The sequence below is a fragment of the Martes martes genome (assembly GCF_963455335.1).
Source record: "Martes martes genome assembly, chromosome: 3".
NCBI classification, from domain to species: Eukaryota; Metazoa; Chordata; class Mammalia; order Carnivora; family Mustelidae; genus Martes; species Martes martes.
Genome location: NC_137890.1, coordinates 120288379 through 120315370, shown reverse-complemented (window position 1 = coordinate 120315370; position 26992 = coordinate 120288379). Strand labels below are relative to the sequence as shown.

The 26992-nt window shown below is 39.2% G+C and overlaps 2 protein-coding genes across 5 annotated transcripts in view; one reads left to right on the top strand and one right to left on the bottom strand.

The window, feature by feature from the left end:
• ITGA4 (integrin subunit alpha 4) overlaps positions 1-19217 on the top strand; it is an 80339-nt gene extending 61122 nt beyond the window's left edge. The window contains exons 18-28 of the mRNA XM_080799801.1: positions 5004-5154; positions 6798-6893; positions 7562-7641; positions 7994-8083; positions 9975-10065; positions 12414-12521; positions 13289-13414; positions 14067-14186; positions 16754-16852; positions 17232-17351; positions 17770-19217. Of these exons, the coding sequence (XP_080655927.1) occupies positions 5004-5154; positions 6798-6893; positions 7562-7641; positions 7994-8083; positions 9975-10065; positions 12414-12521; positions 13289-13414; positions 14067-14186; positions 16754-16852; positions 17232-17351; positions 17770-17868 (1180 nt within the window). The 3' untranslated portion in view covers positions 17869-19217. The remainder of the gene's footprint in view (positions 1-5003; positions 5155-6797; positions 6894-7561; positions 7642-7993; positions 8084-9974; positions 10066-12413; positions 12522-13288; positions 13415-14066; positions 14187-16753; positions 16853-17231; positions 17352-17769) is intronic.
• A 975-nt stretch (positions 19218-20192) lies between these two features.
• Positions 20193-26992, bottom strand: part of CERKL (CERK like autophagy regulator) — a gene marked incomplete at its 5' end in the record, with an annotated part of 116137 nt that continues 109337 nt past the window's right edge. For all 4 annotated transcript variants that reach the window (XM_080799802.1, XM_080799803.1, XM_080799804.1 and 1 more), the window contains 3 exons: positions 20193-20328; positions 21120-21295; positions 26484-26580. In XM_080799802.1, coding sequence (XP_080655928.1) covers positions 20247-20328; positions 21120-21295; positions 26484-26580 — 355 coding nt within the window. In that variant the 3' untranslated portion in view covers positions 20193-20246. The remainder of the gene's footprint in view (positions 20329-21119; positions 21296-26483; positions 26581-26992) is intronic.

Genomic DNA, 26992 nt, shown 5'->3' with positions numbered 1-26992 from the left:
CATTCATTATCCTAAGACACAGGGAGAATTTCTTGCAAAATAAAACAATATTGTTCACTTAGGGAAAACATAGAGCCTGCTGCCGAAATCCATCATTTTTCTGTTCTTCCTTTTTCACTTATTAAGTTATGATTCTCTGTGTACACAGTACCTTGATTTGTTTAAATTATGTGGATTCTGGGCTGCTTTGTAAATTTCAAGCGTGCATTATGCATGTTTTAATGAAGAATGAACCACGATTCCCGGGGAAAGCTCTGTTCAGCCTTGTCGCACTTCCAGATGTGCACCTGGACCTTTTTTCTGTTTCACATAAAAAGCTGGTGGGTATCTTTTCTGAGGGTACCCTGTTAATGAATCCAGATACAGTCAGATGTATATCGTCATTGTGGTAATGTGGCAAAATAGCTTAAAAATGGAAAATAAACCGGGAGTCTGGCTGCTGAAATGTGAACACAGTGTTTCTCCTTAATTTGCTGTTGTCTTGGAACCTAGCTGTTTATGCAGTGCTCTCACCTTCTGTTGCTTGTCTAAGTGCCAACTTCTTTCCCAAAGGTGCTCAGTGACTAATGCTTTGGTTACAAGCCAGAATATTTTATAAATGTCTATTTCTAGGCAGCTCTTCCACAAGTCTTAATTAAACTTTAATGTCAAGCTGAAGTTTACTTTTAGAACCTCTTAGGTTCCTTCAGTTGTAACATGATTGCAGAGCAGTGGGGGGAATGTAGGATGCCCGGGTCCTCACGCATTTATTTCATCTCTGCCCTCCATGCTGCCAAGCAGATGCGTACTTGTGGAACACAAAGGTTTAGGACAGGAGCCTGAGGAAATCACAGGCATTCCCTGAAACGGTGGGAGGAAGAGCGTGCGGTCGCTGAGTCCGCTTCCTCCACCCTGAAAGGGTAGCTGTGGTGTAGGATTACTGTTTTGTTAGTTGTTACACATCCTTCCAGAAAAGACCTAACGTCTCACACCCAGGGATCAGAAGCTAGAGATGCTGTGCACCCACTTGATCTTCGTTCCTTCCTCCTCAATGTCCCCAGTGCCAACCCAGGGATTCTGAGGTCGGGGTGGGGCCAGGGGGGATGTTTCTCTGATGCTGCATCTGATGCCATCCCAGATAAAAAGCCTCTATCCACATCAGAATGATCAGATTTAAAATACAGTGATGTCCTTTTTTGTGCTTATTTTGAAACTAATGATACTTAGGTAGTTCTATGCCAGAGCCAGCAAACTCTTTCCATGAAGGGACAGAGTAAATATTCTAGGCACAGAGGTCTGTCTCAGCCTCTCACCTCTGCTGACACAGTGCAGAAGTTGCCCCAGATGAACAAGCGTGCCTGTGTTCCAGTAAACCCCAAGGACAAAACCAGGAAGGGGCCCAAATTTGGCCTTTAGACAGCAGATTTTGGGACCCTAGTCTATGTACACTTGGTTTTTACATGACCATTCTGTAGTATGTTTTTATTTTTTGGTATACTAGAGTACCTTAGAGTGTATTTTGTTATTTAAATATAAATTGTTGGTATAATTTCAGCTGGGTGCCAAAATTAGCCAGATTTAGACATGCTTAGGAGCTAATCCTGGGTTCACAAACTGTAGAGGTCTCCTTCTAGACAGATAGACAGACTAACCCAACAGAAATACATTTATATGTTCACCGAAAGACCGTAATAGCTCCAAATTAGAATTGTCAAAATTCCCAATGATTACTGAATGGATAAAGAAAATGTGGTATGTTTACAAATGGATACATATATGCCAATGAGGATAAACCATTCACAACTCCATGCATCTGTAGAGTTTAATGTTCTAAGCAAAATTTTAAGTACAGAAAGCCTGATAGGTAAAAATTAAATACTCTGTGATTCCACGTATAAGAAATAGAAAACTGGGCAAAGCCAGTCTATACTAAAATAAAAAAGGAAGATGATGGGTAGGGGAAGGGAGGGGGCGCAAAGGCATTTCTCTCTTGTGCTGGTGATACATTTTCTTGGTTTGGGTGCTGCTTTCATTACTATATTCAGTTTGTAAAAATTCCCTGAACTGAATTTTAGGATATGTGTGTTTTTCTATATGTGCTATCTTGATAAGTGTAAAATAGAAAGAAAAATCAGGGTAAGAGGGGCAGAATTTTTAGGTATAATTGAACCATGCAGCTTCTTCGATCTCTACCATTAGAAGGAGAAGAATGGGGAGAAGCATCTCTAATTTGTTTGCATATTCTGAAGTTCATGAAAATAATTACTTCTCAGAAACTATATTCTTCCCAGGGGCTCCTGGGTGCCTCAGTCAGTTAAGCATCCAACTTCAGCTCAGGTCATGATCTCAGGGTCCTGGGATCGAGACCCTAGGGGAACCCCACACGGGGCTCTGTGGTGTACGGGGAGTCTGCTTCTCTCTCTCTCTCTCTCTCTCTCCCTCCCTCCCTCCCTCCCTCTGCCCCTGCCCCGGCTCATGCACATGCTGTCTCAAATCTTGAAAAAAAAAAAAAAAACTATTTCCAGCATTGATATTGCCATTAATTTATTGGTTAGTTCAATAGCTGTATTGCTACTAAAATGTTATGTTGTGTGATAGGGTATAGATCATATGAATGTAGTAGTGGTAGATGTTTATTTAACGAAAACATTTGGAATTTGTATACTGTCACAGGACAGACAAACATGGATATCATTTGGTAGAATTTATAATGATGAGTTGATGAACTTTTTTTTACAATCATTTATCCAATAATTTCTTCAGGTTTTCTGATGTTTTTCTTTAGTGTTATCCCACCCTCTTTAATGATTGATACAGTGACATACCACATATATTTTTTGAACACTGTGTTTGTAGGCTCTGAGAAAACAGTGATAATCATGATCTAGCATCTACTTTCCAGTACTCACTCTAGTGATAATAAAACCAGACTCTGAAAATACTGCCTTAAAGGCATGCCCAGTGTGCTGGGAGAGGGAGAGGGTGAAGCTACTTTTGTTAGGGAGAATGCAGTGCTGAGTGATAGGGCTTAGCAAAGAGTATCAACTGGAAGAACTTCCCGTAACTATTAACACTTCGTTGAGTCTTGAACAAGAACAAATCAGCCAGAGACACAAAGAAGGGAAAATGTTAAAGGAGAGGTAGCTTGAATTAAGACACAGACAGAGATATTTGGATACCTATTTGCAGGTGAGTATGTCTAAAGCAAAGGAATGAGTTGTGCAGTGGAAAGTGAGGCCTCCTGTGCTGTGCTCGTAAGTTAGCATTCGTCCTGAAGGCACTGAAGCACATTAAGCAGGCAAATGACATTGTCAAGTTTGCTTTCTGGAAAGTGATCCTCTCTGGCAGTGTGAAAATTGGACTGGAGAAGGAGGACTTGAAAAATCAATTAAGGGTATAATCCATGTTAAGTCATGTTCAGTCATGAAGTTTTCCTACTTTTATATGAAGAAAGAAATTAAATAGTCCTAAAATTAAATAAACTTAAATAACCAGAATGGTAGAAAAGCAAGAAGCAACATGCCCTGCTACCTTCAGGCAAAAGTGGTTCCCTGCCTTGATTTCCCAGGGCTCCTCATTCACAACTCTTTCCCATGGATTGGTAGTATTTGTTTATATTTGTCTATTTGTCTATACATCTGTCTTTTACAAGCTCTACAAAGGTGGGGATCTCTTAAACTGCTTTTGTATATGGGAATGATGAACCTAATAATTATGTAGGGGGTTTCAGTTATAGTCAGTCATTCGTGTGTCTTCAAATAATGGCTACAAGCATAAATTTGGAAACCTGTTCTTTAACCCTGTTCCCAGACACACTTTGTTTTTAATCAGTTCACAAATAACCATTGAATATGGACTCTATGTTTAGCATTTCTATAGTTTACTCGGACACTGATCTTCTATACATTGTTGACCAGAATGGTACAGTGTAAGCTTGAGGGAAGCTTCTCAAGAGCCAGGAGAGAGGTTACCTTACTTATTGCCGGGATTAGCCTCACCTGACACTTTTCTCTGGGTCACATCCTTCACTGGTCGAACCAATTTTTCTAAATTTTAAATTCTTCTGTAGAATCATCGTGTAAAAGTTTTCTTTGGGCTCTTCTAATTCTCTCATTGGTAAAGAGAATGGGCTGTGCAGGCATTTCCCTGGAGACTTTAGAACATTCCGGCTGTGGTGCTTTGAAGAAGGGCCTTAAGCCTCAGGTTCTTTATATATAAACGTGTTATTCTGAGCATTTCATGGGATGTGCATGAGCCAAATTTTCAGCATAGTAATTACTACTCCTGCGGATGGTGGCTGAGACTTCAAGATGCTGAAGCACCTCTTTCCACCTTGAAGGCCTGGGGCCAGAGACAGGACTGGAGATCCTTACTCGGAGGTCTGGATTTGCAGCAGTCTTCTCTTTCTTTCCAGGTCACAGGGGGCAAAGCATGGCTGCAGTTCTGTTTTAAATGTGGTCTAGTTATCGGTAGAGGGGACCAGCCTGCCTTAAGAAATGAATTCTACTGCAACAGACTGTAGTGGTGTCCACTTGCTGGAGAGCCGTCCCTCCCGGGGCTGTGCTCATTCCACCCAACCGCCTCTATTTGGGTGGTGGTTTTCTCCGCAGCCTCCTTTCCCCCCAGGTCTCCCCATTTCCCCCTTCAGTTTACGCAGCAGCTAGGTCCAGGTCTTTTCCAAAGTAAAGAAAAGAAACAAAGCTTTGCTATTAGAAAAATACTGTGAAATACTAAGGAAAATATGTTAAAGCTCTAGAAGTGAAACAAAGGAGAGTAGCTTAATTATGACTAATTAAAAAATAACAAACTTCCTGGGTAATAGCTGATTGAATTTATCTGAAACATGAAGAATTGAGTTCTTTCTAACATGAACTGGTATCTACTTATATGGGCTTACCTCCCCCATGGTTTTTTTTCTCCCAAATTAGTATTTTATGATCAGTATAAATGAGGGGATGGGATTTTTATTTCCCAAACATTACTTACATGTTACTAAGCAGTATTAAATATTACTTAATTTTTAGGCCACATGAAAATAAGACCTATCTTGCCGTTGGAAGTATGAAGACAGTAATGTTGAATGTGTCCTTGTTTAATGCTGGAGATGATGCGTATGAAACAGCTCTGCATATCACACTCCCCGCTGGCCTTTACTTCATTAAGATTTTAGATCTGGTAAGTATCAAATACCATAGCATGATACTATATTTCATTTTTTTTTTTAATATAAATGGTGTAGGGGCACCCAGGTGGCTTAGTCGGTTAAGCTTCTGCCTTTGGCTCACGTCATGATTTCAGGGTCCCGGTTCCAAGCCGCATGTCCAAGCCCCATGTCCGGGCTCCCTCCTCAGTGGAGAGGCTGCTTCTCCCGCTGCCTCTCTGTGTCCCCACCCCAATTTGTATGCTCTCCCTCTCTCAAGGAAATAAATTTTTTAAAAAATGTAAATGGTATAATCCATTTCATGGAAGTAAGGCCTAAATATTGGGGTATATGCAGACTTACCACTCGAAATTCCATTGATTTTCAGACTTCTTCTTGCTCCTGATCAAAATGATAAGTTCCTTGGTATCTGAGATCGAAAAAGTCCACTTCTCTCTTCTGAATGTTACCACGTGAGAGATCTTCTTGTCCAAGCAAGCTGCTTGGGTGCCACTGCTTCTCTCATTGATGACACGCTCATCTGGCACCACGGTGCCGCTCTTTGTGGCTGAGCTCCCCGAACAAGCAATACTGGTCCTCCAAGCAGGTGCCCAGAGTTACTGCTCTGCATTTTACGTTCACATCCCCAGTCTTGTTCCCTAAGAACTTCTCACAAATACCATACAACCAGCGATCCTCCAAAATTCTGAAGTCTTGGTATCAACCAGATCACAGGAAATTTCTCTTTTCCTACAAGAGTTTGAAGCACTTAGAGACCTCACCGTGCCTCAGTCGTGAACAGTTAAATCTATCAGCAAGGCATTAATAAAGTTGATTTCAAAGAGAAAAGCCTCAGTCACTTTCCCCTTTAGTGTCTATCTTATCCCTTAGCAAATTTACACCTCTTTTACCCAGAGACTATCTCTTCAACCAAGGGCACTTAGAGAGGTCTTTGACCTCTCTGGAATATGTTATCCCTTTCTCTAGAGCACTGGGAGCCTATTTGCAATAGTATGAGGGGAAAATTAAAAAAATTTACTTCTGTGTATATTTTTATATATATATATATATTTAGTACATCTATAGTATATATATACACATTTATAGTGCATATATATCTATAGTACATAGTGTGTATTTATATGTATACATCTATAGTATAGTATATAGAAACATCAAGATATATATTTCCCTGAATATTTGAATATTTTATATATGTGTATGTGTATGTATGTGTGTGTGTGTGTGTGTGTGTATCTCCTATTGTGGTGACAGTTACTGTAATTATACACCTTTACCTCATTCTCACATCCCAGACAAAAGAGGATCAATGAAATAAGGACTTCATGAATTACTCGCTTCATGATTTTTCAAGAAACTGGACCTTGAGTTAAATAAGGAAAACAAACATGGATTAAAGCTACAAGGCCAGGAATTATTCTGTGTATTCTTTGGAGAATTTACAGGAATATTAAAATATACATCTGTGTGTGTGTGTGTGTACACACTTATAAATTTTATTTATATTTCTATGTATCCCAAAAGTAAACAGAAAATTGTCTTCCAGGAAGGCAAATTCTTCAGGAATGATTTGCTTTTCAAAGACTGTTCCTAAACATATGTTACAAACTTTTCCTTCCCTTCTTACCTAAAGCGTTTGTTTCATTTTTCCTTCTAGGAAGAAAAACAAATAAGCTGTGAAGTAACAGACAGTTCTGGCTTAGTCAGACTTGACTGCAGTGTTGGTTACATATATGTTGATCACCTATCAAGGGTAAGCATTTAGCATGTATAGTTTTTGCTTACTAACATGAACATAAAATATTTTTTATTTTTTCTGTTTATGCTGCATACAAATATATAATTATTTATTTGCTTAGGGTAAGCAGCTAAGTGATGAAATAAAACTCAAACCAACTGGGCTCTCTGAGATTGTGTTTATATTCTTGGCAATGTTCACTGTAAAAAAAAAAAAAGTGGGGGCACATGTTTGTGTCAAGATGGGCATGTGAATGTGTCGATCAGCATTCTCCTCCCCTGTCTCACCCTTCCCCGACACTCCCCCTACCCCTCTCCACCCCAGGTGGTCCTATCTGCCAGGCATGTTACCTCTGCTATACAAAAAGGTGTTACTGGCAAGAGTCCTCACTCAAGTTGTTAAAGCATCTCTAATTTTGTCGGTCTGGACCTGCCTGTCTTTACATTTAGAAGGAGGCTTTGTCTCTGAATGTCACTTGTGGAAACGCTGGTGCTTGAAAATCGCCCCAACCCCAACAGCTTTCCCCCTTAGCTCACTGCCTGGGGGAGGCGGAGCCTGTGCTTCTAGAACATAGTCTCCAATCTGCATTCCAGAGAACATCAACATTAAGAAAATTTCAGATGATAAAAAAATACTGTTTTTAGATTTTGTTTAAAATGGGCATTTCCCTCTCTGTTTCACAGATAGATGTCAGCTTTCTGCTGGATGTGAGCTCACTCAGCAGAGCAGAAGAGGATCTCAGCATCACAGTACACGCCACCTGGTATATTTCACTGTGAAAAAACAATAGTGCTACAGAAGTGGACTCCTGACTTTAGAGTGGGGGGACGTAGGAGAATCACGGAGCTGTGATCCATTGTCTGCAGGAGAAAACTTCTCTTGTGTGATCTAAGAAACAAAAAGATCTCTCACTATCTTTGGAGCAAATAACACTAAATAATGAGAGCAAATTTCTGCCAACCCTGTCATAAATATTGCTTACCACCACGTCTTTTTTCCCCCACTCCCCAAGCCTCCAAATACGTTCGGTATACATGATAGGTGATTAGTCCTCTCTGAAGATGATTTTTATGTTTGGGGGATTCTAACAGGGTGTCTTTTATCTGTTTCTGTAGTGCAAATGAAGGGGAAAGGGAGGACCTGAAGCGGAACAGAGTGACTTTAGCAATACCTCTCAAGTACGAAGTCATGCTAACTGTTCATGGGTAAGTAAATATGGACACCTCTTGTAAAGTTGAGAGCCTATTTTAAATTCTGGTGCTTCTTACATTATTGGTCAAAAAATATATTGAAAAATTTTTTTTAAGGAAAGCTCCTGTGCTGTTGCTATCCCTTAAAAAAGAAGCATTCTCTTGCTTCGTTCTTCATTAGTCTCATGCACTCTATAATCATTACTGAGGCCTCTTTAAGCTAGTACCCGGTTGGGGATTTCTTCCTGGAAAAGCCCCAGAAGCCTCTAGCAGGTCATGTCCAGCCTGTCAGTTGTACGCTATAAAGGCCAGGGGCCCGGCGCGGGGGTGATGTGGGGGGGAATGGCAGTGTGCCATTAGACTGATAATGCTCAGTGGCTGTGGCGAGAGTGAAGCTCTAGGAAGTGTAAGCTTGGCCCAGTCACCACTCTCCAGAACCCACCTCTACCTGTGTGGCAAATCGATGGAGATAGGAGAGCACCAAGCTGCAAGGTGTCCCCTGACCACTCACTGACCCATGAATTATGGAGTTTCTCACCCATGGCCCCAGAGCCAGCATTCACTGGTTCCCCACAATGTTAGTGATTGTGTGCGCCCTCCTCAGATTCAAGAAGGAAACGTGTAGAAAAGATTTAAGGAGTATTAAGAAAACCCTTACTGATTTTACTGGAAATGATTCAGACTATTAGTCTTTGTTTAAAACAATATTCTTTTAAAAGGATTTTATATATTTGAGAGAAAAAGAAAGCAGGAGAGGGAGAAGCATGCGGCTCGATCCCAGGACCCCAGGATCGTGACCTGAACTGAAGGCAGGTGCTTAACTGGCTGAGCCACCTAGGCACCCCTAAAACCCTATTTTTAAAGGACCAGAAATAGGAGATACCGAACAAATAGACTGATGAGCTTTTCTTGTTGCTCTAAATATAAACCATCCCCAATCATTTTTAACCACTCACAGAGATGGCATATAATTATATAAAAATAAAATGGTGTCTGCAACTGAAAGAACTGAGTATCACGTTTCCGAGGTGAAACAAGCAGGAGAGAGAAAGCCATTCAGGAGGGAAGACCCTGCTGCATCAGTGGGGAGCAGAGAAAAGCTGACGCCACCTTTCCTGAATTTGAAGCCTCATCTCACTTCCTTTTCGTGATTTTCTCATGATGAGTGTCCTCCACCTCGTATTTTGGGCAAGGAATGTTCTGCGAGCATAAAACTGCCTCAATCTACAGTATTTCAATATTTCTGTGTAGCCTGTCGCTAATTTTCATTACTTCACATTAGCTGCCAAAGAAGAGCAACTAGTGGAGTTGGGATTCCCCACAAAAATACTTCTTAGAAACCACTACTGACCTCTATGTCTAACCACAGGCAAGAGTGACAACCTTGTATTCCTAAGCAAAAAGTTTACCATACTTACTGATGTTTGAATTGTTCCCCAGCTTTGGGGTTCATTACAAATAGCCAGCAGGAAGTGGATCACAGAAAGACATAATCCAAAAATAGGTAAAATCGATTGACTTATAGGAAGATATTGGAGCTGTAGGGATAAAGTTAAGAATTTATCTCCTATTTGTCAAATTTGTATTAATCATCTGAGGGCTGACAGAGAAGGAATGGCCAGTGGACTGAACCAGGCAGTGCTGGGAAGACAAACAAAGGATATTCGTGGGAAGATACATTAACACCCAAGTCAGAGCACATGGCTTTCTGAATTTATTACATTTCACTAAAATTCATAGCTTCCCAAGAAACCAAAATTATTCCTTGGTGCTTAGAGGCCTCTATAGTCTGGAAATATATTATTAACTAGCATTTTTAAGAGAGAGACAATAATTCAGCCTATAGAGAAAGACGGTTTATAATAGCTCAAGTAAGACCAATTAAATTTGAACTTGTTTCTTTCAGATTTGTCAACCCAACTTCATTTGTGTATGGACCAAAGGAAGAAAATGAGCCTGAAATGTGCATGGCAGAGAAAATGAACTTCACTTTCCATGTAAGAAGAGTTGTTTTGATATTTGTAGCAGAGTGAAAGCCTGGTATTGCTGCATTGCTCCCGAGGACATCATAGGCTGAGATGCTGGAGGCTTAGCCTCCCCCCCCACCCCGCCCGGCTTTGGCCCCCATGGCTGAGGAGCCCCGCCACGGCTTAGGGGCCCGCTGGTTCCTCCCTCCCCTCTCCTACTGGGTTAATGCTCCTTGTTTTCCCTTTGCCTTGCCCCTTCACGGAAGCCTTTGATTCCTTACAAATACCACGGGAAGGAGCAAGCACAGGACAGAGGGAACTCCTGAAACAGGCAAAATTACCAGAGGAACCGAATCTGCTAGAGATGCAGAGATCAGGACAAGCCAAGGGAATGCATCTTTGGGTGCAAATCAGAGAAATCTCTTCTGAGTTCAAGCTTTTATACAAGCACTAACATTACCAGTAAAGGTAGCTCTTACCTCCTATGCCCCTGTTTAAGGTCTTGGTCAGCTGTTTAGGTCATAAGCATATGACCTGTTACAAGTGATGTCATTTATTAAATTGTTTTAAAAAATAGGTATCATCATCCAAACATTAATATAAAGGTAATTTTTTTAAAAATTTTTACTGCCAAACTGACACTTTTGGGGCATCCTGGATATGAGAATTGTAGATAATGTCCAGAACAATGTTTTGAACCAAAAACAATGCTCCATTCTCAGAACTATGTAACAATCCACAGAGTGTGAGTGCATCTGACTTTAGGTACATGATGATATTTTTTTTTGTAAGGCAATGCTTTTGAAAATGTAGGTTAGCGGGGCATGTGGGTGGTACCATCAGGTAAGCGTCTGACTCTTCTGATCTCGTGGCTATGAGATCAAGTCCCATGTCAGGCTCCATGCTCTGTGCGGAGTCTGCTGAGGATTTTCTCTACCCCTCCCCCTCCAGCTTGTGCTCCTTCTCTAAAATAAATATTTTTTTTTAAAGTTGAATTAATATGTGGGTCAGAATCACTTGAGGTACTTACACAAAATGCAAATGCCTGGGCCCTGCTCCAGATCGTTACAATGACCTTGGAATCCTGCCGAGTCTGTGTATACGCAAGTTTTTATTATATTAGTGGACATTAGTGTTGAAAAAATACAGCCCTCTGCTTTGAAGTCCCAAGGAGTGCTACTATCAGAGCCCCGTGGGAGTTCAGCTCAGTTTCTGTTGTAGTTTATAAGAGCACAGACTCTAGAAGGTCTAGTCATTAGCTTACAATTCATGGTTAAGTATTTTTCAGTAATTTAACTGGAAAGTGTTTTGCACGAAGTGACACTGGACGTACTTTGAGTCTGTAGGCTCAGTGTACCTGTGCAAACATGAGGAGGTTCTTAGGGGTCTTGGTGTTATTAGGTGAACCAGGATGAAGGATATTGAGCTTGGACTGATCACTGGCTGGCACGAGGAAGACCCTGTCTAAAGGTCAGGGCAGTACTGGGTTTTCATTGCTGAAACCTCCTTTGGCAACTGCCCTGTTGCCCCACAGGCTAGCCATTTCCATCAGCCAGGGACACATTCTTCCATGTCATGCGCTTCCTAAAGATTATTGCAAATGTCGGAGTCACACTATTTCATTTGGGTATTGTAGCACATCTCTTTTCTGACTTACTCTCTTGGTTTCATAGTTAAGCTCTCAGGAGGCAATTATTTTGAGCCAATTTTCTTCCTCAGAGAGCTGAAATCCCCAAATTTAACAGTAATGAAATATCATCTATCTATGCCTTATTATTAAAAGGCTGTTGTATTTTCTCTACCCCTTTCTGACTTTCTGAGTGCCTCGGCATTATCATTACCCTGAACTATGTAACATATTCTCATTCACTTACTGCGATGAGGAGTATCCTCTCAGCAGAGTGATGTTGTGACACAGAAGAGTTAGAGGTAGAATACCTGAGCTGCTTGTCACTCTGTAGCCACCTGAGGCACACAGTTCACACGTCTGAGCCTCTTCTGGAGCTGGAGAATCAAATGTCAGCTCACCTCATGGGACAGTTGTGAGGATCACCTGGTCATGGGTTTTTAGATACATAACGTGCCATACAAATGTATGTTATTGTCTTTTCCTTTAGACTTGTTTCTGCAGTAACTAACAGTCTGGACATTTGGCCTAAGCATATCAAAAGGAGAGGGCTGGAAATAAGGAACAATTAGCACACTTTTTAAAGTTCTGATTATGGATATTCGATCTCCCTTTGCCATGCGGATGCCAACTACAAACCCCCCCAGTTATAAATGTTGCCTGAAATATCCGGGTTCACCCAAAAGCTCACTGTTACCTGTATTTACATTTATGAAAAATAGGTTGTAAAAAAAATTTTCCTCCTTCCCAGGTTATCAACATGGGTCACAGCATGGCTCCAAATGTTAGTGTGGAAATAATGGTACCGAATTCTTTTACCCCCCAAACCGATAAGCTGTTCAACATTTTGGATGTCCAGGTAAAAATGTGTTCCTTCCTTTATTCAAAGTTATGTTGCTAAATGGGTATATCTCTTAACTTATTTGAGTGACACTTTCAGCTGTGAATGCACCAATTTCTGAGTACACTTTGAATATTATCCATTGGAACTAAAGGGTTACATGGACCTCTGCTCTTCCGTCTTCAGTGCATTTTCTTTGTGAAATGGGCCTCTGGAAGTAATTGGTGAAATGCTCTATAAATCTTGAGTCTGCCGTTGAAAACCAGTATTCAGCCATTTTTTAACAGGAATCGATACTTTTATGTTGATGACTGTATCAGAATTTTCTTAAATTCCCATTTTTAAGACAAGCAGTCAACAAATAAATCCTTCATTGGGTTTGAGATCTAATTTTAAAGTATCTTGCCTGAGTTCCAGACTTAGATGGCAAGACATGCTGTTATTATGTGTTATCGTTTTATTTTGTGTCTAAAGCCAAAGAAATGTTAATTCCATGCTAAAGTTCAAATGTCCATTTTTCACGTTGCCTTATTTTCTGTCAAGTTAGGGCCCTGTGCTCACTTGAGCACCTACATTCAACCTAGTTAAAATGTTGCTGGGTTTCTGAGTTTTTGCCACGGAGACCTAATCTTTCCCAAGAAAGTCTATTCCAAAGATATTTTCACAATTTCAGAAATACTTGATATATTTTAGAAAAGGTAAGCAACTGGAACTGTTAAGAGCATGTCGTTTTTGCAGTTCTCTCCAGTATGAAATAAGATTTTTCTCACTTTCTATCTGTATAGACTACTGCTGGAGAATGCCATTTTAAAAATTATCAAAGAAAGTGTGCATTAGAGCAGGAGAAAGGTTCAATGGAGTTCCTGAAAGACATTTTCAAATTCTTGTCCAAGACTGATAAGAAGCTACTGGTAAGTTTCCATTTTTCTGGTTGCAGATTTTGCTTTCCAACATACAGAACCAAAGTACTTAAAACCAAGAACCAGTGGGTTTGAGCGGTCAGTTCAGTGCAGGAAAGAAACAACCCAAGGTAATACTCTTGCACAAGAAGCACACATGATTAGAGAGACCCAGAGTTTTTTATTTTTATATATATACATATATATATATAAAATTATATATAATTTCATTATTAATCTAACCAATGCCTATTTTGTGCCAGCCAAGCATTGTTCCAGACCCTTTAGGAGGACAAGATAGAGTATTCAGCTGAGCAGACTTTGTAACATGAGATTAATTTTCATTCCTTTCATTTAGTGAATTTAGGAAAAAGCAAAAAACCCTGAAGAAGTGGTCTTCCCTTCAAATGATCCAAGTTTTACAAGCAACATAGAACATGTACCTTAACAGTTCTGATTAGGAGTCTTTGTTTTAATTCTCAGAACACATGCTTCAGCTCAAATACTTTTTGTTGTAATTTATAAAACAAACAAACATTCACGTTTTGTTTAAAGCAAGATAATTTTTAAACGCCCCTCATGGGAGATGTTTAATTCCATGTAAAATATTTTAGCTACCTATAAAAAAATGTTTTAATGTAGCTCTTTTGTATTTTTTTTCAAGTTCTGCATAAAAGCTGATCCATACTGTTTAAATTTTTTCTGCCATTTTGGGAAAATGGAAAGTGGAAAAGAAGCCAGTGTTCACATTCAGCTGGAAGGCCGGCCGTACCTTTCAGAAATGGTAAGTAAGATAAAATGACAACTTTGAGTTTGTAGATTCTGACAATCATCTTATTTATGTAGGATGGTATGTGAGGAGGCATTTAAGTAATTAAGGTATGAATAGTAAAATTTGGAGTGGAACTCTACAACTGTTTCCATGCATAGTTTCAGCTGCATACACTAAGTGATATGGCTTTAATAATTAAAGAGAACTAAGACTGTAAAATAGACTATGGAATAATTAAGAGGTTTATTTTAGAAAGCATGTCCTACTAATTATAAATTTTGATTAAATCACAGAAATTGGCTACCTATTTTATATAATCTTAAGATTTTTTCTAAACTACTTTAAATTATGCCTAAATATTTAAGAAGTTAAACTAAGGCTTTCATAAAATCAAAACATCAAAATTTATCAACAATAAAACACAAGCATACGATAAAACGTAAGAGAAACTCTGAAAGGCTGAATAAATAATACATCTTGAACTTCTTCCTAGAAATGAGTATGCAGATTTTGGGGCACCCAGACAGCTCAGTCAGTTAAGTGTCAGGCTCTTTGTGTAGGCTCAGGTCATGATCTCAGGGTCTTGAGATCAAGCCCTATGTTGAGCTCTGTGCTTGGGGGGAGTCTACTTGAGCATTCTCTCTCTCCTTCTGCCCCTCCCCCACTCATATTCTCTCCATAAAATGAATCTTACAAAAAAAAATTAGAGATAAAACCAATTTTATCTGGAGTTCTGTTCCTTACTTTACCTGATAAATATGGATAAAATTTTTTGTAGAGGTGTTGTAAAGCATTTAGTGCATGGTATATAGTAAGCCAAAGAAAACAGTAGTTCTATTTTGTTTAAAGAAGAATGTTTAAAATTGCTACACAGTGGCCAAGGAGGGGAGGAAAAAAAAGATCCACCAGATACTGAAGTAAGAGATTTCTGCTCTAGTTGCAGTTGTGCTAAAAACTAAAACCTGAGACCAGCAACGAGTTACTAAGACTTTTGCAGTTTACAGCCTCATACCCTTGAGGTCCAGATTTCTCCACATTGGGCACTATTGGCATTTTGGACCAGATAATTCCTTGGTGCCAGGTCCAGTCCTGTGTATTGTAGGATGTTTAACAGCATTACTAGTCTCTATGAACTAGATGCTGGCACACCACCTCCCAAGTCCTGACAGTCAAAAATGTCTCCAGAAACTACTGTCCTCAAAGTGATAAAAGAATCCCTGTTGGAAACCACTGCTTTAACAAAGTATGTAATTTATTTTCAGCCCTAAAATTCTACATTTATACAGTAGTTTTCACTTTTTTTTAAATATATTTTATTTATTTATTTGTCAGAGTGAGAGAGAGGGAGAGAGAGCAAGCGAGCACAGGCAGACAGAGGCAGAGGGAGAAGCAGGCTCCCCGCCGAGCAAGGAGCCCGATGTGGGACTCGATCCCAGGACGCTGGGATCATGACCTGAGCCAAAGGCAGCCGCTTAACCAACTGAGCCACCCAGGCGTCCCAGTAGTTTTCACTTTTTTTTTTTTTTTCAAGATTTTATATATTTACCTGACAGAGATCACAACTAGGGAGAGAGGCAGAGAGAGAGGGAGAAGCAGGCTCCCCGCTGAGCAGAGAGCCCAATGTGGGGCTCGATCCCAGGACCCTGGGATCATGACCTGAGCGAAAGGCAGAGTCTTTAAGCCACTGAGCAACCCAGGTGCCCCAGTACTTTTCACTTTTAAAGGTCATAGATCTCTTTAGGAATACTCTTCTACTGCAATGAATGCATATATGAGAAACTCAATTTTACATGTAATTTTAAGAGGTTCTCAGAGAATGTGGAGCCCATCCTCAGATTCTTGGTTATGTAGTGTATCTTGGAGTTCATCTACTGATTTTATATTTGAATGTTATAACTACTTGTACCAGATTTTTCTGTTATGGTATTAGATAAACTCTATGTATTTTATCAAAGCTATATTAGATAAACTCTATGTATTTTATCAAAGATGACAGCACTGTTCAGGGGAAAAAAAAAGCCTAAGTAAAATAAATTTGAAGAAACATTTATTAGGTGAAGAAAGTCTTATCTGATAAAAGACTCAATTTCCAGGAAACAAAATAATGCTAACTACCAAATCTTTGAATTATTAAGTATTACAAATATCTGCATCAAGTTGCAACCTAGTTATGTTTAAAAATTTTGAAAGAGAGAGAGAAAGTAGGCAAGAGGGAGAGTTCAGGTGGGGCAGAGGGAGAAGCAGACTCCCCACTGAGCAGGGAGCCTGATGCGGGACTCGATCCCAGGACCCTGGGGCCATGACCTGAGCCAAAGGCAGACACTTAACCACCTGAACCATCCAAGTGCCCAGATTAGTTAAGTTTAATAAAAGGATTTCAACAAAATGATGCCCGGAAAAATAATACAATGGCCATGCCTTTGGAAGCACAGGAAGTGTTGCATTGCAATTTAATACAAATGGTGAAATGAACTGGGGAATATCCATTGTAAAAGCCTCAGAGAGTAGGTAAGGATCATGAGAAATTATTAATCTGTCTTCACGAATCAGGCTACAGTGATCTTTCTTTTATTAAACAGGATGAGACTTCGGCCCTCAAGTTTGAAATAAGAGCAACAGCTTTTCCAGAGCCTAATCCAAAAGTTATTGAACTAAACAAAGATGAGACTGTTGCACATGTAAGATTACCTTTTTACCTGAAACCCTAGGATTATACGGAAAAACCATTGATGGAGCTTTCAGTCAGGAAACTAGATTGCCTAGATCATGGAAGGCTTGAAATACTTTGAGATTTGGCATTTTCCACAACTGGTGGGAGGGAACAATGCAGATGGCTTTTTCAGGAGGTGAACTTGGTAGAATTATCTGGATGAAGAAACATGGGTGCAAGCCGATTCTACTAAATGGTTGCCAATGTTCCCTAGGGTTGTTAGAACCAGCGAGAGGAGGAGATGGGAGTTGTTCAAAATACTATGGGAATCGTGGGTTAGGGAGGGGTGGGGAGGTGGTTCAGAGGGAATTAAAAGCAAGTTTTTAAACTGGTGTCTCTTTATGTAGGTTCTGCTTGAAGGACTACATCATCAAAGACCCAAACGTCATTTCACAATAGCAATTATTTCAAGTAGCTTGTTCCTTGGACTTATTTTACTTTTATTGATTTCATATGTTATGTGGAAGGTAAGCCTTTAATAATTATCCATGTTAAACTACTCAGTAATGCTGTTTTTAATTTGTAATGAAGCCCCCTTTGTGACTCCCAAATTATCAAATATTGTAGCACTTTTAATGTTAAGGTTTTAAATTCCCAAGTGACTATGCAGTACTGATCTCCTGTTTCTCCTAACTTCAGTACCAGTATTCCAACCGTGACACTAGTTTGGAAAGATGTTCTTTAAGAAAGCTCTTAGAAAACACTGCATATTATTTTTAATGTCCATTTTGGAGAGTGTGGGTCACTGAGCAGTCCAATAAAAGTGCTCTTTAACACCATATTTCCCATCTGAATTTTACTACATGGGACGGTGACTATTCAGGTGTCCAATGAGTGTAATATGTTCCTAACTATACACTAGTGATTATGCAATACTGTTTACAGGCTGGCTTCTTTAAAAGACAGTACAAATCTGTCCTCCAAGAAGAAAACAGAAGAGACAGCTGGAGCTACGTTAACAGCAAGAGCAACAATGATGATTAAAGACTTCTTTCAAATTGAGAGAATAGACTCAGGTTAACCAAAGAAATTCAAGACAGTGTTTACAAGAAACCTGGAATTCTGCTCCCTTTTTCCCTATGGACTTCATTTACTCATGACCTTGTGACATACTAGGTCTCGATGCAAGTGAAAAATCCCAAGCAATGATTACTCTTCCAGAGGAAAATAATCTCTCAGTTCTCAAATGGATAGAAAAAAACACTAAAGCATTCAATTTATTCAAGGTAAGTAATCCCTCGAAGACACCTTGAAATGAAAGTGCATCTGAATTAAATCATGTTGAGGAAGTAAACAACTCATTTTGGAGAAGTCTTGGACTTGAAATATCATTCCTTTAAAAGAAATAATTTGCCAGGTGTGCTTGCTTCAGTAAAATAAACTCCACTGAATAGGCAATGATTCATTTCTAATAGATCTTTGGGACTCATTGGAAAAATCCCGCTAAATATATTTAAAGAATGAAGAGCTGTTCCTCAATTTTCTTATGAATAAAAGAAGACCACTAATGTTTTAAAGCAGATTTTATCTTTAAAGACCTTTATTTCTAATACCTTTATGATGGGCTTTGATCAACAACCATTTAGTCGGCAGTCTATGTAAGAGCATTTTGGGCCTGAGGAGCAAATTCCAGACTGAATTTATACACTGGTTTGAGTTTAATGACTTCTGGATAATTACTGTTTATACAGCTATGGATTCTTTCTGTATATATACATAAGTTCTTAAAAGAATATAACACATTTTTATCAAGGGTACCCAGGAGTAATGTCTAAAATCCATTTTTAGTGAAATTTTTTTACTTATAAAAACAATAGTACTTAAGAATTCTAACTTATACTCTGAAACAGATTGTGAATGTTGCACTTTAGCTGATATTTCAAATATAAATACACTGATAATATGTAAAATATGAAAACTGTACCTCATTAATGACTCTTAAAAAGCCAAACTCTACGAAGACCATGCTTGGAGGCCAGTATTTCATATAAATTAGATACTATGTAAAATAGTGACTGTCAAATCAAGCAAATGCCCCTACTTGTGTAGATATTACTTTCTCCTCAGATGTATGTATTACGTGTGTTTTTATCAGGTGTATAAGAGCATTCTCGTCTGCATGGAATTAGAGCAACAAAATTTAGAAATTTAACTTTTAGCTTGTATTCAGTGAATATAAATGTGACATAAAAATTTCCATGATCTAAGTTTTAGTGGTAAGTGAAATAGTTTTTATGAAAAAGCTTCTGGATTTTCAATAATCTTTAATATCTTGTCACTTGCAAATACAATCCTTTTTCATATTTATTCAGGCATGTGACCTGGATGCTGATAGCTGTGAGTTGTCCTATATCTGTCTTTATTATTGGAAGCAATTAAATAGTAAAAGACTTCTGTCTCTCTGAAACCCCTGCCAACAGCGGTCTTTCTCAGGCTGCCTAAATTCCTGCAGGTTCTCTGCTCATGAGCCCACATTAGTAATTGGTGGCCAGAGAACAAGGAGGGCAGAGTTTCTGAAGGCATTCGATGGGTGAAACCCAATCTGTGAGCATGAACCCTCCTGAACACGGTATATCCCAGCAGTCATTAATTAAACTTAAAAAGGTATTATATAAGCAAATGATCTGCTTTTTTCATTACATAAAAAGCAAAGTAATCCTTTCAGGAGATTTTCTGGAATCACTGGTGGAGGATGATCCCTGAGGAAATTTAAATTGGGCTCTTTTCTATCCAGAAATGACAGCATGTGGGGTATTGAGTGCGCTAAACCAGTGTGCTAGGATTGCTGGATAACACGACTTTCAGAAGCAAAGAGAAAACAGCTCCTCACTAGTTAGCTACTTCTCATACTTCAAAATTTGTTATGGATTGGAAAAGACTTAAAGAAAATCAACAACTTTCAGCTTTCAGGGAATAGTCATAAAATTGGTTCCCTAACAACTTAAAATGCTTATCTCTTTGGCAAATAACGTAGGTATTGGAGCCATTTTGAAATCTGGATTAGGATCTCACCAGGGCAGCCTTAGGTAACCTCTGGCATCCATCTGTACCAGGCTGTAGGAAATTTTATATCCATAGAGGATGGACTCAACTGAAAGGTGAAAGCATCCAAATTATTTCACTTGGAAATTACTGACAGATCATCATGATGTTTTGAGTACATGAATGTTTGCTTTCAGTTCCAATAAATACTTTCTGAAACCCAGAATTTAATTCATTATATTTCATGTCTTAAGCTCTAGAAGTTAATTTTTAGCAACAAAAATAGCAATTTTCATTTCTTTACAAAAATAATTTTTCCCCTATATCTTTAATGCATGACCATATTCCTTCACATTAAAATTCTAGTTTGTACATTTCTTTTATAAACAATTACATGTTACTTTGGAATCATTCATTTCTTCCATGCTTCCTCCATAAAGACTGATAAGTCTTGGGTGTAATCTGTAAGAAATAGATGTATAATTATTTTATCAACCTCTCATTATTTTTCACACATATACCTATTGAGTCTGGTACATAATACCAAATACCAATCTAACGATAGCTAGCAAACCTCCATTCATGGCAGAGCTGCAATCTTGTAAATGGGGAGGGGGGGCTGATAAATGGACACCGGTAATTACTGTAACATCCAGACATTGTGCCTACAGGGTGCTGCTCCTGTCCCGGTCTTCCACCCCTTGAGTCCTAATGCTTTCCAGCAATGAGTTTGCATGGTCCTAAACTTGTTTCATGCCAGTTGTCCTGTTACAGAGTATATAAAACTGTTCCTGTGTTGAGAAGTTTGAATGCTGTGGAAAGAGTTGAGAGCAGCACGCCGCTGAATACAAACTGATCAAGACTGGAGCTTTCAAATGTGTACCCATCCACTCTGCAGAGGGCTTTCACAAGGTTAAGCTCCTGATCCACTTTTAAGATTACAAAACATATATTGCTAAAATTACAAAACAAACTGTAGACATTATCTGTACAGTTTAGGGAGAATTGTCATTTGAAATGCAAATACAGAGACTCAGAAAATTTAGTGATGAGTCTATATGAAAATGCTTGGGCTGTATGTAACAACCGGTGAATAAATGTAAAGTTACACTATTTATTAAAATTGTACATCTATCTTTTTATGCTTCCCTGACTTACTCATTAAAAAAAAAAGTCATGACAAGGCTGCTTCCATTACATTTACTTTTGTATCTACTGGTGGATATTGAAGGGGGGTAAATAATGACACTTACTTGACCAGAACCTCTGACTCGGCTTCCACTAAGTCACCATCTATGTTCCAAGGGAAACTGTGTTCTGAAGCAGCTGCCTGCCGTCCGTCATCCTCCTCCGGATCGCATCCGCTTTTATTCCTCGAACGAACTCTTACTTCTCCAACGGTGTAAGTCTCAACAAACGGAAAGTTGAACTAAATAAAACAAACACAAATAGTCACAGTGTGGGCTTTATCCCTAACTGCTTGCACAAATTAAAAAGTTCACTGTGCTCTCTTGCACATAAATATCAACATGCATGAGGACATTTTTATAGCTTTAAAACTCTGTGCCAGGGGTCCCCAGTTTCTTTGGGAGATCAAGCAAACGTTTTATGATCACTAGTCTGAGGTTGAATACAATATCATACCATTTTCAATTAAAGATTTTTTAATACCCAGCTGTTGACACAGAAGATTTATATAATCCACCAATTTACTAACTTGTCAATTAGTTGAGGTGATGTAAAGGAAACTAAGTTTCACACTTAGAATTTAATCAGGAAGAACCTAGCTCTAAGCTTATGAAGGTAGAAAGAGGAAGTCAGTCTAATGTGATTTTTGCGGGTTTTCCCCGCCTCAGTCCCACAGTCAAAATGGATACAAGTCGCAAGACAATTGTTTGCTTACTGACCGCTCCAAAGGGTGCAGGATATCTTCAAGTTTGTTTTTGTTTGTCTAAGGAAACTTTAATGGAAAAAAACATGTATTCTCATAAAAAAGAAAAGATAGACAAATACCCGTTTAGTAGCAATGCACAATAACCACTCACTTATTTCACTTTTTAGGTAAATGGCATGAGGTCTATTCCTATGAACTACATGGGGTTTTTTCCCCTTCCATGTATGAACCTCGGTGAGGTATAGTGTTTTAAAAGTTGACAGAAAACTAGTATTTTTCCCCCACACCCTTATTTTACCCAAGTAGAAACCAAAGCCCAGCAGACTTCACAGTTATACTGTATAATGCACTGGGTTACTACCATGGCTTATACTGGATTTACAGGGTGGTATCAGCCATTCTGATGCAGGTACAGAATTACAGGGCCCCAAGTAGCTCTCTGTGACAGCACGGGGGCTCCCTGTGAAACTGCTCAGCAGTCACTGCCTTAGACTTCCATCTTAGCTCCAGAGCCTTGGGGACAGCCTTCATTCTGTGTGAACTCGTAAAAATAATGGGTTTTAAATGAGTCACTGCTAACTGGCTAACTAGGAGTTAAACTGCATCCCTGATAACAATGCCTGGAAACCTTAACTCTTAGTACCTGCAAAGGTCATCCGTGTTTGGGAAGAGGGTCTTTGCGGATGTGATTGAGCTAAGATGAGGTCATCAGGTTGAGCCCTCATTCAACATGACTAATGTCCTTGTAAGAGGGGAGACGGCCACGTGATAAAAACAGTCAGCCTGCGGCACGCAGCTGGAAACAGAGAGGCCACGGAGGGATGGCCACTGTTATCTTAAAGTCTCAGTTTTCGTGTGCATCCTTCACCAAATGAAGCTCCACGCATGCAAGCAAATTCATTACCTATGAAGCCACATCATTAGATGGGAGGTTTAGGGAGCCAAGAGCTTAGTATCTTGTGTAAGGGTGTGTCTAAGATGTGAGGAAGAGAAAAACAGTTCAAACTGTGATACACATGAGTGCCATGATGGTGTAAGCAGAGAGTTAAATGAGAGAAACAAGAGGCAGCAAGCTCAGGATGTTGGGTGAGCTTCCTATCTGAAGGGAGTCTTAACACACAAGGGTTAGCCTGGAGGGAAAGGGAAGAAGTTTCGAAGAGAGGAAACATTTGCCTAAGTATAGGATATAGGGCACCATCAAGCAGCTACAAAAAGTTCAGCATACTGTAATACTGATTGTAATACTGGTGTTTTGGCACTTATTTTTAAAGAAGATATAAACAACTATATTTGATTTAAAAAAAAAAGACATAGATGGGGTTACCCACTGAATTGTATCTCTCCCACAAAGTCATAAGTTGACCTTATCACCCCCATACCTTAGTATGTAACCATAGTTAGAGAGAAGGTCTTTAACGGTGTGGCTAAAATGAGGTTTTGGGGTAGGCCCTCATCCACCGTGACAGGTGTCCCTAAAAGACGAAAGTAGGACACACAGATGCCAGGGATGTGCACACCCAGAGGAAAGACCCCGTGAAGACACAGTCAGAAGGCAGACAGACATCTCGAAGCCACAAGAGGCCTCGGGAGAAACCAAACCTGCCAACACCATCGTGGACTTCTAATCTTCAGATCTGTAAAAAAATTTCTGTTAAGCCTCCACAGAGTCCGTGGACATGACAAATATCATGGCAGCCCTAACACACTAGTAAAATGACCAAAACACAGGAAAGCTGGGGTAGGATGGCAAGAGGTGAGGCTGTGACATAAGCAAGGGCCAGAATACAAAGGGCCATGTATTCCATGCCGAAGACATCCGATGCCATCTTGACAAGAATGAGCAAGGCACTGAAGAGTTAAGCACGAGGGCATCAGCAAAGTGTTTGAGCAAAATCCCTCTAAAACTAAGTGTGGAAGACAAGACCAGGGCAAAGGAAGGTCGGAAAGAGGGTGCTATAAACTAGAAGGGATTAAGGTTCAAAATAAGGTGGAGGAGAAATTTCAGAAACATTTAGGAGGGAAACCAACAGAAGTGCTTGGTGGGCTGATTGTGAGGAATGAGGGAGGGAGAGGATTCCAGAGTAACTCCAGGATGGGTAGAGTGTGGTACCACTGCCATCCTCTGTAGGGACACATGGAAGGAGGACCTTTAGGGGAAACACAATATGGTCAGGGATGGACATGCTAGACTCAAGATGCCTATGAGTTTTCCTACTTCGGCACACAGGAAAGCACCATGATCCTGTTGATCAGCAGAGAAAAGAGAACACTAATTTGCAAATTTCACTAACTGTGCAAAGCTCAGATAATGGTTCAAACAGGGTGGCAGTGGGGAATGAGATCCCCCAGGACAAAGTATCACAAGAGGACTAGAAGTTGGCAAACAAGTCCTCAGGGAAAGCGCTAACGTACTTAAGGGTCTTAAACTCCCTACCAAAAATGATGGTCAAAGTATATGTGGGAATTTAAGACAGTGGAAAAGGAGGACAGTGATAGGATAGAGTTGAAAGGAAGGGTAGTATTTTTCTATTTGACACAGTGATGGTGAAGGCAGGATGATGGTGGTTTTCATTATGCTCTGCAATTGTTACTATATGTGAAGATTCAGTTCAACCTGGCAAAGATGGTTCCGGGACTTAGACTGGGGCTTTCCTGAGGCCGAAGTACTGTGTTTTCCTTTCTGGATACCACAGTTACTGCTAACTAGACTGTTGCTTATATAATTTTACCTTTATGTAGTCTTTATCATATTACATAATTTACATAAATTTACATTTTTGAAAATGTCACCATGAAGGAAAGAGATTACACATACACACCTATGTGTAAATATATGTCCTTTTTTTTTTTAAAAAAAAACAAATGTATCAAATTAACATTGCTTGGAAGCAGTGACCTTGGTGACTTATTCATACATACCATCATGTTGAACATTTTCAGAGTTTGTTAAAAAAATAATTACAGAGCAATAGCATGGATTTCAATTTTTGGAAAGAGCTAAGTCAATCAGAGTCAGGACTAAGGACTGGCCTCCTCCACCCCCCACCCGCCCACACACAGAGGCAATAATTTTTGCTTCAAAAATAAGACATGGCTGGTAAATGGGGAAAGCAGGTTATACTACATCTTGCATAACATGATCTCACTTTTTAAAAAAATTGTTTTCCTATAGAGAGTTCTATTCACTCTGTCTTCGCTTTTCTCTTTATAGTAAGCATGTATTACTCTGAAACTCACAAGGAAATTTTCATGTTGAAGAAAGGATACCTACAAAAAATTCTCTCAGACATTTGCCCCTTAGGCAATTCCAAAAGAGAATTTCCAAGTTATTTTGTACCTCCCTAAAATAAATACAGAGCTTCTTAGGATGAGTACCTTCAGGTTAATACCCATTGAGGTTCTCACATATGTTTAATGTGGAAAGATTAAGAGGTTTATACCAAGGTAGTGATCCTGATTAGCTTTTGGAATACAGAATTTTGAGTGCTTTTTATATTGCTTTGCTGTTTCTACTTTCTGACTTAGGAAAAAATAATAATGAACATGTACAGCTTGTGGATTAAGAAAAATAGTAACACTGCAAACAAAATGAGTAACATCTGAAAAGGCCTACATTCCTTAGACAGTCAGTCACCGTCTTTCCCCAAACACGCACACGTGAAGTTATTACTTCGGCTCACAACCTACATTATGTCTGCTTCTGTGTACTTTGAGATTCGTATTTAAGGAAAGAGGCACTGTAATTTTTACAATACAATTTCCTAGACACTTCATTCAGTTGCTTGCTCATAAATGTGACCAAATGACCAAATAATGTAGCGGGCAGAAGAGAACTGAAACTTCATGAGGACTGCCTACAAAAGTTTATTCAAGTGTGAGCCTTGCGATGACCACCTGCATAAGCAAGATGCCACTGCTAGTGGTTGGCCGGACTTATGCTCCTCCCCCTGTGTACTCTCTCCAGCTGCATCCAGGTACAGTTCTGTACCTGTAGAGAGTGAGACTACAGGGCTTTACAAGCATGCTGATGTAGTTCAAGACTCATCATTTCAGAAATTCACATATTTCTGGATCAGTTTCCTAAAAACTGGGTCAAAATCTCTGCCAAAAGAATGTGGCTTATAATAGTTATTGCTTCTCTTTAAAACAAATCCCTTAAGGGGAAATACAATTTTATCTGTCTCCCAAAACGCAACCACATGTTCTCGTTCTGAATAGAATACTGACTGTATAAAAGTGGTGTGTTTTTAAATATAGGTCTGCAAATCTATTTCAATTAAGTGAAGGTAGGCTGATCTGTACATAAATGGCAGGAGAATCTAAAGGTCATAACTTCAGAGAGTCTGCTGCCATAACACTGAGAAGGCCAAACATCTCAGATTTCACTACTTTTCATTCTGAAGAACAGCCAAGTATATAATTTTATCTTTAATTTACTTCACATTTCAATGTAACACTACATTTTCTACTTTCTCTTTGCAGGCACACACGCACACACACAAATGTATGTATCCACCAACGGATAGCTCAAAAAGGACCAATCTCTATTAATACAATAGATACTCTTCAAAATTGGGAGGAACCACAAGCTGACAGAAAAAAAATTAATGTATTAAGAGAATAACGCCTTCTTATGATGCAGGATTTTATGTCAACTCTTGCAGCATCTCTCTTTCCAGGATTGACAGTTTTGCACACAAGTAATAAAAATAATTTACTCTACCTGATTTTTAACACTGGCGTATCTTTTTAGGTGTTTTATAAATTCTGGTCGAGAAGTGTTTCGTACAACAATAAGAGCCATGCTTCCATTATTTAATCTGGAATTAAATATTTGTATTTGACATTGAGAAGTTTATTAAGTGATTGCAACAGAAATTACTCTATCATTCCTTCTAACAAATATCACGCTTACTGGAAATTTTAGGCCAGAGAGATTAGTCATTGTCACATTACATTTACCTAAAATTCTTAAATCTTATCTTGCTGTTGTTATTTTTTAAACAGCACAGCCCTTCGAATTAGTTTTTTATTAAGTGACTGATTTCCTTCTCTGTAAGTTCGTTAGGGGCTTTTTTAGAAAATGAATCATGCATCCTATATACCTAGCAAGACATCACTTAAAATCCAATGTATTTACTTAGGGATTCAAAATGTGAAATCATGTGTGTTTTTAAAAGAGGTAAAATGGCAAATAAATACAAATGGCATAACAAATTGTTCAACACTTTC